Here is a 14,584-nt window from a genome sequence, read left to right as displayed (position 1 = left end):
ATGCTCAGCAGCCCGTCACTCAATATATATCGTGTGTACAAGGCAAAGAGTGTGGGCGTCCAGTCAATTTTTCCGCTGGTCGCTTTGCTCGCGAACTCCCATCTGTGGTAAGAACGTCACTCTTTTTGAATTTTCTGTACACTACACTTACAGCTTTTGCCCCTTGTCGACAGGATGATGTACGGCTACATGGCCAAAATTTACTTCCCCGTCTTCTCCTGCTTCCTCGTCGGAGATTTCGCTGCCTTGATCTACCTGACGATCTACTTCCACTACTCAAACAGTCGTAGCTATGTGATTCGCTCGATTACTGCTGTACTGACAGTCCTCACGATTTTAAGTCTGTACGCAATTGCTGGAGGACTCGGACACACCCGTCAGTCACGACACGAAGTCAGCACAGTACTCGGTTTTTTTGCTGACATCGCCAGTGTTTGTTTATACTGTGCCCCGATCGAGAGACTCTTCATGGTACTCAAGCACAAGTCGGCCGTGTTCATTAACTTACCCATGGTGCTCGCAGGCTACGCCAACAACACGATCTGGCTCACGTTCGGCAGCTTGATCCAGAACTATTTCATGATCTCGATCAATATTTTTTTCTTCACAATGAACTCCATTACCCTGGTCGTGTACCAAATCTACAACCCGAAGACACATCCGCTCAAAGATGGCTGGGATGCAATCTCAAGCAAGAGCTCAAAGGTCGATGACTTCCACATCCAAGTAGCCGTCGATGTTTCGGAGGATCTGAAGACCACAGATATGAAAAGCGACAAGATTCTACTCGGCCCACCAATCCCGCATTACGAGATCAACCGCTCGCGTGTTGTGCCAGCAATTGCGGACTAGCTGGGTTGTTTTCCAGTTGTTACCTCACGTACCCCACATCAAAGCTATTCACACTAATTAATTTCAGCTGAAACCTTTGGATATTCAGTTGAGCTAGAATCTAAGGCCTTTGAGATAGTTTGTAGCACAGGTGCTACTCATGAAGCGGGTAACCCTACATGTGCGGACACCACTGTGCCGCCGTCTAGCAAAGTTGAGCCTAACGCAGGCATAATTGGCCACGGGATAATGTACACCATTTCATTTCAGGAGCTATTCGGTATTTAGCTTGCTATTCTAGTTAGCCGTCAGCTACGGATCCGCAACACCGTCTTCATCGTGCGTTGCTTGGTTTTGTAAACTGTCCTATGCTCAACTTTCCTGTGGTCTTGTGCCTGCTCAGCCGGTATTGATAACTGTCGTGGTTATGGTTACTCCATTCGTGGTTTTCAACAAAAGCTGTAAGTAGCATTGGTGCGCTATTCGTACCCAGTCGCGAGGACGATCAACGGATTTCTTAGTCGCTTTCGGAGGTTACAATGCTCTGTGCGCCACTTCTATCCGAGGTTGAGGAGATTGGATTCCTGCCGTGAGATTCTTCAGTTCAAATTTCAACGCAAGTCTGTCCAAGCATATCATCTAGCAGCTCTGTTCACCACTTCGCGATATGTCGCATGCAACCGCTTTGCTGGTGTTCCGCATTCTGGCGGGGTGTTCCTACCTCGTAATGCTGAGCAGTCCATCGCTGAATATTTATCGCGTCCACAAGGCCCGAAGCGTCGGCGTGCAATCCATCTTCCCTCTCGTGGCTTTACTCGCCAACTCGCACCTATGGTAAGTCTACCCAACATTCCGACTGTTGAATATTGTTTTCTGACGATCCGCCTTGCTTGCAGGATGATGTACGGCTACTTGGCCAAGATCTATTTCCCCGTCTTCTCCTGTTTCCTCGTCGGAGACTTCGCTGCCGTCATCTACCTGATCATCTATCACCACTACTCGGACAACCGCAGATACGCGATCCGCTTGATAGCTACAACGGTCGCCATCCTCATCGTACTCACACTCTACGCCGTCCTCGGCGGCTTCGGAGTCACGAGCCAGACTCGTCACGAGGTGAGCATAGTCTTGGGCTTCTTCGCTGACATCGCCAGCGTCTGTCTGTACTGCGCGCCAATGGAGAAGCTCTACATGGTGCTCAAGCACAAGTCCGCTGCATTCATGAACCTGCCAATGGTGCTCGCAGGCTACATGAACAACATGATCTGGCTCACGTTCGGTAGTCTGCTGGGCAACTGGTTCATGATCTCCATCAACATCTTCTTCTTCTCCATGAACACGTTCACCCTGGTCGTGTACCACATCTACGACCCTAAGACCCACCCACTCCAAGAAGGTTGGGACAGGAAGGTGGTGGACGAGAGCGTAAACTTGGAGAAGTTCCCACTCAAGGACGACGAGGATGCGAACGACGAAGAGTTCGTTGTGATAGACGTGTCCGCCGACCAGAAGCTCACCACTGCCTCAACACCCTATCGCTGAAATGAGCCTCACCTGCCGGATTCTTTAGTCAAAAGGTAGAGTGCATGCCAACGCTGCTTTCTACCCTTCCGAGCCTAATAAATACGTATTCACTGCCTTCTGCGCAGTCAGTCAATTGTGCATCAACAGGAAACTTGTATTTGCTTCTGCGAGGTGGCTAGCATGGGACAAGACATCAATAGGCTCATCAACGTATCGTCAATTCAGAAGTTCATTGGGGAGATACCAGTCATACACGCTCCTGGGACCTACTGCACCCTACGTTCTCATGGGTTGTCACTCTCTTCGTGTTGCCACATTACACCGCTTTGGATTCGACTTGAACGATGCAGGCAACAAAGCGTTAGCCAGAGAAAGCTCACTATGCCCACCCTTCAACGCATACAGATAGGGATGGAAGCTGCGTTGTCACGATGTAATAAATGCCCTTGCCGCCCGAAACTACAGGCGTCGATTGTCTTGGGTGGGTGGCACACCCTGAGCCCACGGTTCAAACGAAGGCAAGGCGGCTTCGTGCTTGAGCGGGAATGAATCCCAACGCCAACCGGACCCTGACATTATACCATCCTGCCGATCTTCGCCTTTGATGGAAACTCGTGTTTTAATACGCGAACTGAACCACGAGGCGCTTGACGATGACTGGGTCATGCCGACGACGGCGGTGGCGGAGGTCGCTACTCACTGTTGACGCAGAGCGGTACGCTGCCCCACAATAGTGGGATCCGTCGTCGACAATATAATATAATTCTGATGGCATCGCGGCCTTTGCCCACCTCTTGAGCCAGCGTGGATGTATCTGTCGAGTGCCCTGTTCCTCCTCCACGGAAGCCGGACCCTCGCACCTGAGACTGTCGGGCGGACCAAAATGACGTCAGCCGACCCTTTTTGGGGGGCGAGCGACGACCCCACATTGGGGCTGCGCCAAATAATACGCCCAGCTGGCGACCCAATACAAGGGGCACGCCGCTCCATTTTAAACCCAGGTGCAGCCTGCATAGAGTGCGCCATTACTGCGTCGACTTCAAGGCGCTCCATACTGAAATCCAGTCACGCCATATGGCCAGATATAGGTCGCCCACTCGAGAATCCACCCAAACCCACAATCGCCCAGTCGTCGTCCAAAAGGACGGGGGGAGCCCAAATTTTTTGCGCACCAAATACGCACAGCGCCGGCAGGGGGGGGGAGAAAGCACCCAAAAGGCCCCAAAAGCGAAAAAGAAGGAAAAGGGCGCCATGTCCAGCAGCAGCGGCAGCAAGCGCTTCACCAAGGCGCGGCGCCGCGGCAACAGCCAGGGCGAGGCGCTGTCCGGCGCGTTCGGGGGCATGAGCCCCGTGGGCGGCGCCTACGGCCCTGGCGGACGCAACACCATCAGCTTCGGCAAGCCCGCGAGCGCGGCGGCGCTGCTGTCGTCGTCCCCGGCCGCGTCGGCCATGTCCGGGTCGTTCAAGGACGACGCGGCCGGCGGCTTCGTGTCCAGCAAGACGGGCTTCCTGACCAAGCGCGCCATGTCGAGCATGGACGCGTTCGCCAACTGGAAGGAGCGGTTCTTCGTGCTGGCCGAGGGCCACCTGAGCTACTACAAGCAGGGCGGCGGCTTCTTCAACACGGGCAAGGAGGACATCGTGCACCTCAAGGGCGAGCTGGAGCTCACGCCCGACACCATCGTGCGCAAGAGCAGCATCGACGACAAGGCCAACTGCTTCGAGGTCGTGACCCCCACCAAGAAGATGTTCTGCCAGGCCAGCACGGCGCGCGAGATGGAGGACTGGGTCAAGTCCGTGCGCGCCCACATCAACGCGCTCAAGAAGAGCCAGATGCGCGGCAGCTTCCACGACGCGGCGCCCGTGAACCTCGCGGCCTCGGGGGGCCCCGGCGTCACGGCGGGCCTGGCGGCCATGATGCAGGCCGGCGCCATGGAGACGGACTACTCGAGGCCCAGCATGCTGGAGGACCACGAGATCGTGCGCGGCGCAGACAAGTCCTCGGACCCCAAGGACATCGTCATCAAGCAGCTGCTGGAGGAGAACCGGTCGCTGCGCGAGCAGCTGACCATGAAGGACCAGGTGATCCACGAGCTCGAGACGAACGGGGGGCGCTCCGTGGACGCCCCCGCCGTCGGAGCAGGCAAATTGAGGTCCACGGCGCCCCAGATGATCTTGGATCTGAGAGACGTGAAGAAGAAACAGTTCCAGCTCTTTGACGCCGCCGAAGTGGGCAACTGGCACCTCATCTCCACGCTGCTGAGAGACAATGTCGTGGATGTGAACGGCGTGGGCATTAACCAGACCTCGGCGCTGCACCTCGCGGCGCGCAACAACCACCCGAACGCGGTGAAGGAGCTCCTGGCGCGCGGTGCAGACCCCTCTGCGCGCACGGGAGACAGCTACACGGCGCTGCATATCGCCGTCCAGGCCGGCAACGTTGAGTACGTTTTGGCGGAGGGAAGCGGGAGTTGAGTTGAGTCTCGGACAGTACTGACCGTACTGTTTTGTCGTTTTGTGCGATGTAGATGCGTAAAGGAGCTGCTTGATGCAGGTGCGGACCCCAATGTTACGGACTACCAGGGTAACGCTGCAATCCACATGGCAGCTGAATCAGGAGATATCTCTACAGCCAAGTTGCTGGTGGCTCGTGGCGCTCGTATCGATGCGCCGAATGCCAGCGGCAGTCTCCCCGTGCATCTGTCGCCCATCGGCCACCCGATTCGTGTGCTTCTCGGCAGTGGTTCCAACCTGGCAGCTACGAACCCGTCGCAGCCCCCGAAGCCTCGCAACGAAATGGCTGCACGCGAGGGTAACGCAACGCAGGTTAGCCACTTGGCGTTCAAGAACAAGTACCAGAAGGATCTTGCTCTTGGCCCTCGTGATTTCGAATTCGTCAAGGTGCTTGGTCGTGGCGCTTTCGCCAAGGTGTATCTGGTGCGCGGCAAGGGCTCGAACCGCGACAAGTGGTACGCGCTTAAGGCTTACAACAAGCAGGCTATCGTTCAGAAAAACCAGGCGCAGTACATCCACACAGAGAAGGCAGCTCTTCAGGCATGCTCGGACCACCCGTACATCGTGACACTGTACTACGCGTTCCAGTCGCAGGACCGCCTGTTCTTGGTGATGGAGTACTGTGGAGGTGGCGATTTGCTCTCGGCGCTTACTCGACGGAAGGCTTTCACTGAGAGCGAGGCCGCCTTCTACATTGGTGAGATCGCGCTGGCCCTGTCACACCTTCACTCGAAGAACATCGTGTTCCGTGATCTGAAGCCTGAGAACGTTGTGATGGACCTGGATGGTCACTGTCTGCTGACTGATTTCGGTATCTCTAAGGAAGGAATCAAGGACCACACATCGGCCAATACTTTCTGTGGCTCGCCCATGTATCTCGCACCCGAGATGCTGTCACGATCTGGCCACGGTTTTGCATTGGATTGGTACTCGGTCGGTGCGTTGCTGTTCGAGTTGCTGACTGGTCTGCCGCCGTTCTACACGAACGACAAGAAGCAGCTCTTCCACAACATTTTGCGTGGTCACCTGGTGATTCCCGAATATCTGTCACCGAACGCTCGCGATCTTATTCAGAGATTATTGCACCGCGACCCAAAGCAGCGACTCGGATCTGGCCCCACGGGCGACCGCGAGATTTTCGACCATCCTTTCTTTGCCGGCATTAACTGGGAGAAGCTTAAGGCTCGTGAGCTGCCGCCTCCGTTCCAGCCGAAGATCAAGAAGGACCCTTCAGGTGTTCCTGACACGTCCAACTTCCCGCAGGCGTTCACAGATCAGGAGATTTCCGAGATGGAGCGGGGTTTCGACCTTATGGACCCGAACGCTGCCCAGGTACAGCGCCCCAACCCGAACGGCCACAAGGACGACAAGCGTCTGTTCAAGGACTTTGACTTCACACCAGAGCTGCAGCTGGACAATGAAGCCAAGCAGTTTGAGCAGCTCGCGCTCCAGCAGAACAGTTTTAAGAATCTGCCGCCGCCGGCCTTGCTCGAAACGGATGAGTACAGCATCTAGACGCCGCCCGATTAGTCAGGGCTTGGCGCTGGTCGCCCAAGGAAGGCAGCCGACAAAGTGAGAGAACCCTATGTGTAGCGGGACGATCCAACGTGGAGCAGCGAAACGCACAAGCGAACGAGATAAGACACGAAGAGCGATGCAGCGGATTCGCGAGCGGTCGCTAGACAGCTTCGAGTTGTTTGAGTTTGGATGTAGGGAGCAGGAATCGTGGGCGCTCTTCGTGCGTGCCCTCAAGTGGGCAACCAACTAAATGACAAAACAAAACAAGGAGAAAAGTCTGTATAGCTCACCACCACGTTTAGTATGTCGTGCTAGCGAATTTTGTGAGCAGTGGGTGGATTGGGGGCCAGCCACGACGCCATCAACCCACTCGTTTTCTTTGCTGCTGAACCAGCAGACTCTGCCAAGCAGTCTGAGAATGGGTAACGGGTGTTCAAACCAACGTCGAAGTGGCCAAAAGTTACAAGGGCCAGCACCAAACGCGCACGAAACGTTGGATGAATTAGCAGTCAGCAGCAAATAATTATGTGTGGTTATGCTCGACCGTCAGTGTGATGCAAGAGTTGTATTCTACATCGACGCAACTCTCATGAAGTGATGAAGCAAGTCTGTATTTCTCTAATCTGCGCGTGCGGGTGCAATTGGGGAGCGCATGGCCTCGTACTGTGGGCTCGGCAAGTTAAAGCTCTTCTTATCCTTGTCGTCGGTGTCCGAAGGGTCCACGGAGATCTGGAGGTGCACATCATCCTCCTCCGAGTTGTCGTTCGTGTTGGTGTCCCATCCGTCCTTGAGCGGGTGCGTCTTGGGGTCGTAGATGTGGTACAACACGAGCGTGAAGGTGCTCATGGAGAAGAAGAAGATGTTGATGGAGATCATGAACCAGTTCTGGATCAGCGAGCCATACGTGAGCCAGATCATGTTGTTGGCGTAGCCGGCCAGCACCATCGGCAGGTTGATGAACACAGCGGACTTGTGCTTGAGAACCTGGAACAGCTTCTCCATCGGTGCGCAGTAGAGGCACAGACTAGCGATATCGGCGAAGAATCCGAGCACCGTGCTCACACCGTGGCGAGACTGGTTCGTGTATCCGAGGCCACCGATAATGGCGTAGGCGCTCAAGATGGCGATGATCACGAGCGTGGTGGCGATCGAGCGGACGACGTAGCCGCGGTTGTCCGAGTAGCGGTAGTAAATAGTCAGGTAGATGACAGCGGCGAAGTCGCCGACCAGGAAGCACGAGAAGACGGGAAAGTAGATTTTGGCCAGGTAACCATACATCATCCTGTTGGGACATAGCATTGCTAGTTAGTGAATACAGCTCGCAACATGTTCCACTTCAACTGTGCCAGTACGCACCAAATGTGAGAATTTGCGAGCAGCGAGACGAGCGGGAAGATCGACTGCACGCCGACGCTCTTGGCCTTGTAGACTCGGTAGATGTTGAGGGACGGACTGGTGAGCATGACCAGGTAGGAGCAACCGGCGAGGATGCGGAACACCAAGACGGCTGCTGCGTGGGACATCTTGACGGAGGTTTATGTGTGGGTGTGTTGTAAAGTTGAAGTGATACCGCGCTCAGGAGGCGGTGAAGCGTTCCAGAGCTGTGATTCCGGTCGGCTGTGAGGCCTGCGCAGCAAATTGGATAATGATCGAACAGCTTCCTTCGCCTTCGAGGCGCGGGATGAATTGCTGGCTGCATAAGTGCACGCGCGTGGTGACTGGTTGAGAAATCCAGACTTGGCATGGCGCTCGAAAGCCGAGTCAAGCGTGCCGAGCACGTGTCCCACCGTCCCAAGCAGCTCGCGCGCTCGTCACATGCACCTCGCTTGCTTTGGGCTCGGCGGCGGCCCAATCTGCCGCGCGGCGTCCATAAACGAGCTCTTGGGCGCCTCAGAAAGCGTCCGTTTGGGCGTCCACCGTCAAACGGGTGCTGCGTGTCTGGACTCTGCTGAAGCAGCACAAGCGGCGAAGAACACGCGAGAAACGCGGTGGAACCGGGGAGCTATTTGTGCGCCGAGTCGTGAGCAAGCAAGCGCCGTGGTGTCGCGTTGTCAGCGAAAATTGCGGTAGTGCGGGCTGTCCGCGCGGAGTTTATGCAAGACTCGAGTGAGGACGACCGGCATGGCGCGGTTTAATCAGGATAGACTGCAACGGCGGCACTGCGGAGGTGGTGAGCTGTATCGCTTTGTGCGCGAGGCTCGCCAGCGCCCGGTTTTACATGCACGAAAACGTTAAAAATGACGCCGGCCTCGTCTTTGGAGCGCGTAGCGTGTCTCCAAGCAGCGTTTCTTACTGAAGCAAGCCTCTGGTGTTTTTGCAACGGACGGTCGAGTGCTCGCGCTGCCCAGCAGCGCCTTCCCATCGACCAAGCACCGTGGTGCTCGAGCGAGCGCAGTATTAATACGAGTGCACTACGGTTAGCTCGGCTCGCTCTTGACCTCAAGAAATATTCGTGAGCAACATGAGAAAACTGCCGCGGAGGTCTGCCCAGTTTTTTTACTGGCCATCAAGTCAGCTCCGAGTCTTGCAAAAACACAGATGTGAGAGCGCCGCCGCATAGGAAAGCTCACAGACGACCGGCCATCGCGCTTCCTCGCAAATGATGGTGGCGCCGACGCATCCAGGGAGATATACTCTCGGAATCATGGTGGAAACGGAAATCAGCCGGATGTGACTGCTACCGGCAGGTTCGAGACCACTTTCAATCACATATTCTTGAAACAACAAATGAGTAGCACCCGAGCGGCGTGTTTGTCTTCAGCCAGCGAGGGCAGCCGCTCGATGCTTTGAGTTGCTTATGCCGAGGATTATGCGTAGCTAGAAGCGTGATAGCCCTTCAACTTGGGACGGTGGTGTGCATGGGATTGCGATCTTCCCTCGCAAACGGCCCCAACTTGAGAGAGGCTGGTAAGATTTAGTCATTTAGTAGCGACACTAATGCGCGAGCTCACCAGCGGCATGCGAGCAATCGAGGTCTAGCGCTCGGCGCGTGCCATCGCTCCGTGACTGGAAATCGCTCACAGCCGCGCGGAATCATTCCGCCGGCCTGAACGCTAATACTTTTTACGATTGTTCTGAGTGGAGCGATGCCATTGCATTGAGTTATGCCGCTCTGATGCAGCTGGAGTGAAAGCTGACATGTAACTCGTGACAACAACGTGGGGCCAAGAATGCTCCACGGGTCGTTTAACGGTAACCGTACGAACTGGTGCAGCTCCAAGCAGAAACTGAAGCAGATAGCCAGGAGACGCAGCCCATCCCCTGTGAACGACTTCAAGTCGTGTTGTACAGGGACGTTTTAGCACGGACGAAATGTATAATACCTGCATCCCCCCTCTCTCTCGATATCCAGCACCAAGTATCATTGGTGAAACAATAGCGGAGCAGTACCAAGACAGCCTTACCCACGCGCAGGAGAACATACTCGTCTTTCCACGTCTAAACCGGTCTTCGTACCCTCGGTATCATCCCCCATATTGCCACTAACGACTGGTGCAAGGTCCGAACCGCTAACTCTATATGTTAAGGCAGGACGACCCTGAAAAGAAGCTTATCGAGGAGAACTTCACGAGCTCACAGCGATATGCCATAACATGGTTTCTTGATGCTGTCATGCGGCTTTTCACGACATTATGCTTTGTCTACGCACACAACTAATTCCGTTTAACGTCCACATGGACAGATGGACAGAGTACAAACGTTGAAGATAAGTTCGCATTGCGATTATTAGTCATAGCAAGCCTACTCTTTGCTGGTGCCCCGCAGATCCCCGAGCGGAGACGCCATGCACGCGTACTCTGGACTGGGCAGGCTTGTGATAGATTTCACGGACGCCTTGGTCTCTAGATGCGGTGCCATCTCGATGGTCACGGAGATCTGCTGCTCGTCCTCCTCCTCGTCCGGGCGGTCCCAGCCGTCCTGCAGCGGATGCGTCTTGGGGTCGTACTTGACGTACAGGCACATCGTGAACGTGTTGACTGTAATGAAGAGGACGTTGATGAAGATAATGAACCAGTTCGTGATGAGGACACCGTACGTCAGCCACACGATGTTGTTGGCAATACCGGCGTACACCATGTGCACGTTGATGAAAACGGCGGTCTTGTGCTTGAGTACTTGGAACAACTTCTCCATTGGCGCGCCATACAGACTGATGCCGGCGCAGTCAGCGAAGATGCCGATGATGGTACTCACGCTCTTGGTGGTCTGACCAGTGTAGCCCAGGCCGCCAACGATCGCGTAGATTGTCAGGAGACTGAGGATCGCGAGGAATACAGACAGAGTACGGATCACGTAGCCCTTGTCCGCGCAGTAGTAGGTATAGATGGTCAGGAACACCACGGCGCAGCACTCGCCGTACAAGAAACATGAAAACACGGGGAACCACATGTCCTCGAGGTAGCCGTACATCATCCTAAAGACGCGAAATATTAGCGTTAGTCCTGATTCAATGCGCTTAGATGTACGTGACAGACTTACCAGACGTGTGAATTTGCGAGTAGAGCGGCGAGAGGGAAGACGGAGGCGACACCAACGTGCTTCTGCTTGTGGATCCGGTACATTAGCAGCGATGGACTGGAGACCATGCAGGTTGTGGCGATGCCGGAGAGGATCCGAAAGATCAGGATTGCTGTGTCCTTGGACATTGTGTTTTAAGGGTCTACTGGATAAGCTCGCGAGGAGTCTGTGGATACCACTGGGACGAAGCGAATGCGGCAGGTGTCGGCGACGAGTGCATACGATCGGTGTTGGGCTGCTTTGAGTCCCTCACGGAAAAATGAACAATGCGGAAGGATCACGGAGGCGATTTCGACGTGTTAGTATGGTAGTTCCAAGTGTCCAGCTCAACCGAGATTTTTCACCTCCGGACTGTTAAGTGTCGCAAGGATAAAACATGACGCACACACGACGCGCGGTAGCTTTCCTAACCAGCCGCAGCCAAACGCAGTGGTATTGGGATCATCGGAACTCTCGCGCAGGGGATAGAGGCGTGTTGTTGGGTGGAGAGCAGCGACCAAGACCGCTGCCGTCCACGCGATGTCGAGTGGTCCAGTTGTCCCGTGCGTCACCAAAATTGAATGACGCAAGGGCAAAGATTGTACGAAATGCTGTATCGCGCTGGATTTGCGATGACCGACTTTCGAGTGAGTGTTTTTACCGGGCTGTTAGTTAACGAAATGCAAACCTGAATGCATTCGTGGCAACGATGCTTTCATTCTCAAGTACAGTATCAATTTTACACCTGCGTTATGAGTGTGCGGTTGAGACAGAGCCAAGGTTTTGCGTCCCTGGTTCTGGAGTGAAGAACACCTCCGGTACTTCTCGAGAGCTTGATCCGATGATAGTTGCCGCTATTGTGGTACCTATAGCCAACAAACAGACAAAACTCTTTTGTTCTCTTACATCGTGACACACTAATGTTACTTTAGGGTGTAGTCTGCTACCATGCACAGAAGCCGTTCGTTCGATTCGATGTATGCTATTGCACCGAGTCGGACAAAATGGTTCACCAAGTCGATCGAGCTCTGGCCAAGAGACTCTTGGGTTGGCACGTTAGCGTGAGCATGAGCATTCATCGCAATGTTCATCGACGCACGACGTGACAGACAAAGGAGTGCCCAGGAGATTCACCCGCAGTAAGAAGAAAATTGAGTTGTGGCAACGGGTCGTTCGCTTGAATGTTCGGCGATGGGTAGAATATCACGCGGCCCTGCTAAGCAGGCTGCTTCACGGGTAGCCCCGCGCGGGTCTGCTGCGACTACACGACCTCGAAACCGCTCACTGTCACGAGGTACTCGTGGAATCTCGTGAGCATAATGAATTTCGTGCACTGGCGGCTGGCTACTGCGAATATTGCAGTGGTGCCAAGGTGGTGGTAAGGCTGTTTCGAACAACACTAGCAGTAGTATCCGGTGAAGGGGGGGGGGGCTCTTGACTAGCAACCTCAAGGTGAACCAGCCACTGAAGTGAACCATTGAGACCAAGGAATGCATGTATAAATAAAGACAAAGTTTGTGTAGGAAAAAGTGAATGGACGGCAGCGCTCATTCCGGAATCAACTGAGGGGCATTGAGTGTTAGCCTTCGTTTTCGAAAATGAGCTCCAATGGAGCCTCCACTTCGAAAATGATGAACGGATTGGAATCCAATCATTGGTGATGCTGTCGTTCCCTGATGAGTTTTTGCATACATATCCAACCTGGCAATGGCAGGCTGTAATTTGGCGCTGGCAGCTATTGTCATAATCAACACGCGCTGTCGTTCACCAACTATAGCAGAGCTCGTACCCTCTTCGATGTTGGCGAGATCGATAAGGGGATTCTACAAGGCTAGTATTGTCAAAATTCGTTTCTGATTAACAAAATGACAATAATATTCGTCCTTCATTTTTTTGTCAATACTTAGGCAACGTTTGACATGCCTACATGTACAAACAGTCCCGCGCAAAGTCAGAGTGCTCAAAGCAAAACTTTCGAGTATCCGATGTTGGATGGAATTCACATTTTCATTGGACTTAGAGCGTGTTTTTTTTTTTTTCAGCAAGAAGGTCCCGCCCGCGAGGATTATTTCTAGGATAAACTGATAAAATACCCCCCGTAATTAAAATTTTTAATGAAATGCCCCTCGTAACTTAAAAACTAATGAAATACATCAGGCCATGAGGCGGCTCACGCAACAGGTCTGTGTTCCCACCAGCTCTAACTAGATATCCGGTTGCAACTTAAGTTAAACATCCCGTCCAATCCAACCTTCAATGTTGTTTGTCCTTACCGTAGATGTGTGTGGGTAACCAACAATATATTTAGTTCCAAAGTTCACCACAGAAGGTGAAGTCGACAAGGAACCTGGAAACCCACCGGCGACACGCATAACCTATCTGTAGGACAGATCTTCGCGTAAAACAAGATCTACGTACTGATTTTATTGTCGTCAGGAGCCGTCCTGTCAATACAAATGACTGGCCTTAGCATGAATGACTTTATCGACCCTAGCTATTCGACAATCTCATTGCAACACTTACCAGGATGGTTTTGTTCTCGTAGCCTCCAGTGACTTTGAAGTACATGTAGGTGTCGAAGATGAGGGCTCTCCACCTAAAGTCAAGCGAGATGTTGGTTGGCATTAGAAGAAGAGCAAGAAGAGCAAGACTACTCACTCGCCCCTTGCATCTTTCCACCTGTGGTGTGGCACGCCACAATAAGCTCAAGTGGAACGGCTTCAGTCGCACGCAGTAGACCCATAGGGGAAACGCTGATGCATGAATTCATGGAGAAACACGAACCATGAGTGAGGGCAGTCCAAGGGGCGCTTGATACGTGAGCGCCTCCTGGTAAGGGGTATTTCATTTAATTGCCGGGGGGCATTTCGTTAATTGTCCCTACTGTAATAGCAACAACGTTAGTGCTGCTGTCGCAGCTCAAATAGGATTATATCCAAGCTTTTTATCTACATTGCCAGCGTCTTTCTCCACGTCTACATATCGAGGCGTGTCTGAAGAAACACCGATCCTCGACACGCTCTTTCCGAATCTTACTAGTGGTCAGATTGAAGCAACACGCTTAAAACTTGTGAGCAACCACAAAATAGAACAATCCACGGTTTGCGAACTGAAGCCGTAGGAAATTCTGGTCTGTAAGCTCGAGTATTTTGTTCCTGTATTAAAGGTCTTCTAACCTGGGTCGATGAAGAGTCCGCAGCGAGCTTGGAAAAGTTTGCTACCTTAAGATAGCCAGTCAAGCACGGCTGAATCGCGCACCACAGTAGGATGGAGACGGGTAACCTGGAATTTTAAACCTCGAACATCATCTGCATCATCTCAAAATGTCAACTCCGGCTCGCAACAGCCAGGGCACTGACCCAGTGCAACCTCACATCAATGCTCCAGATCTAGGCACAAATTCATCCCCACGAGGAAAGCTGTTCTCGGTATTTCTCGTTGTAGGCTTAGCTCGCGGTGCCTGCAGTCTTTTCGGCAAAGTCTTCCCCTGTACATTGACAACCATGTTCGAGGAGAAGCACATCCCCATACTTTGTTGAATCGTAGAGCTGTAGCGTTTTAGTTTGGTGGTCAGTGCTGGCTCCTTGTTTTCAATGATCCATCGCACCATTCTCAATTTCTCCATTTTGGGTGATCGCTTGGATAGTTGACCCAGAAGTGCTGCTGGTTCCTTGCGTCGCTACCACGTGGGGCAGAAACT

The 14,584-nt window shown here is 53.3% G+C and overlaps 5 protein-coding genes across 5 annotated transcripts; 3 read left to right on the top strand and 2 right to left on the bottom strand.

Moving 5' to 3' along the window:
* On the top strand, positions 1-852 carry IUM83_10679 (MtN3-like protein; the record flags this gene model as incomplete). Its single annotated transcript, XM_067935195.1, has 2 exons — positions 1-107; positions 174-852. 2 exons carry the CDS (start codon positions 1-3, stop codon positions 850-852), a joined length of 786 nt encoding a protein of 261 aa, XP_067791403.1.
* Positions 853-1,498: 646 nt separating this feature from the next.
* On the top strand, positions 1,499-2,373 carry IUM83_10678 (MtN3-like protein; the record flags this gene model as incomplete). The annotated part of the gene is made up of 2 exons (XM_067935194.1): positions 1,499-1,665; positions 1,728-2,373. 2 exons carry the CDS (start codon positions 1,499-1,501, stop codon positions 2,371-2,373), a joined length of 813 nt encoding a protein of 270 aa, XP_067791402.1.
* A 1,233-nt stretch (positions 2,374-3,606) lies between these two features.
* IUM83_10677 (AGC/RSK/RSK-UNCLASSIFIED protein kinase) lies at positions 3,607-6,384 on the top strand (the record flags this gene model as incomplete). The annotated part of the gene is made up of 2 exons (XM_067935193.1): positions 3,607-4,799; positions 4,884-6,384. The coding sequence occupies 2 exons, from the start codon at positions 3,607-3,609 to the stop codon at positions 6,382-6,384; spliced, it is 2,694 nt and encodes an 897-aa protein (XP_067791479.1).
* A 621-nt stretch (positions 6,385-7,005) lies between these two features.
* Positions 7,006-7,910, bottom strand: IUM83_10676 (MtN3-like protein; the record flags this gene model as incomplete). Its single annotated transcript, XM_067935192.1, has 2 exons — positions 7,006-7,669; positions 7,744-7,910. 2 exons carry the CDS (start codon positions 7,908-7,910, stop codon positions 7,006-7,008), a joined length of 831 nt encoding a protein of 276 aa, XP_067791405.1.
* A 2,218-nt stretch (positions 7,911-10,128) lies between these two features.
* Positions 10,129-11,033, bottom strand: IUM83_10675 (MtN3-like protein; the record flags this gene model as incomplete). Its single annotated transcript, XM_067935191.1, has 2 exons — positions 10,129-10,801; positions 10,867-11,033. 2 exons carry the CDS (start codon positions 11,031-11,033, stop codon positions 10,129-10,131), a joined length of 840 nt encoding a protein of 279 aa, XP_067791478.1.
* Positions 11,034-14,584: the final 3,551 nt, after the last annotated feature.

The sequence above is a fragment of the Phytophthora cinnamomi genome (assembly GCF_018691715.1).
Source record: "Phytophthora cinnamomi strain GKB4 chromosome Unknown Contig39, whole genome shotgun sequence".
NCBI classification, from domain to species: Eukaryota; Oomycota; class Peronosporomycetes; order Peronosporales; family Peronosporaceae; genus Phytophthora; species Phytophthora cinnamomi.
The sequence above is the reverse complement of the archived record's forward strand: the minus strand, read 5'-3'. Positions and strand labels throughout refer to the sequence as shown.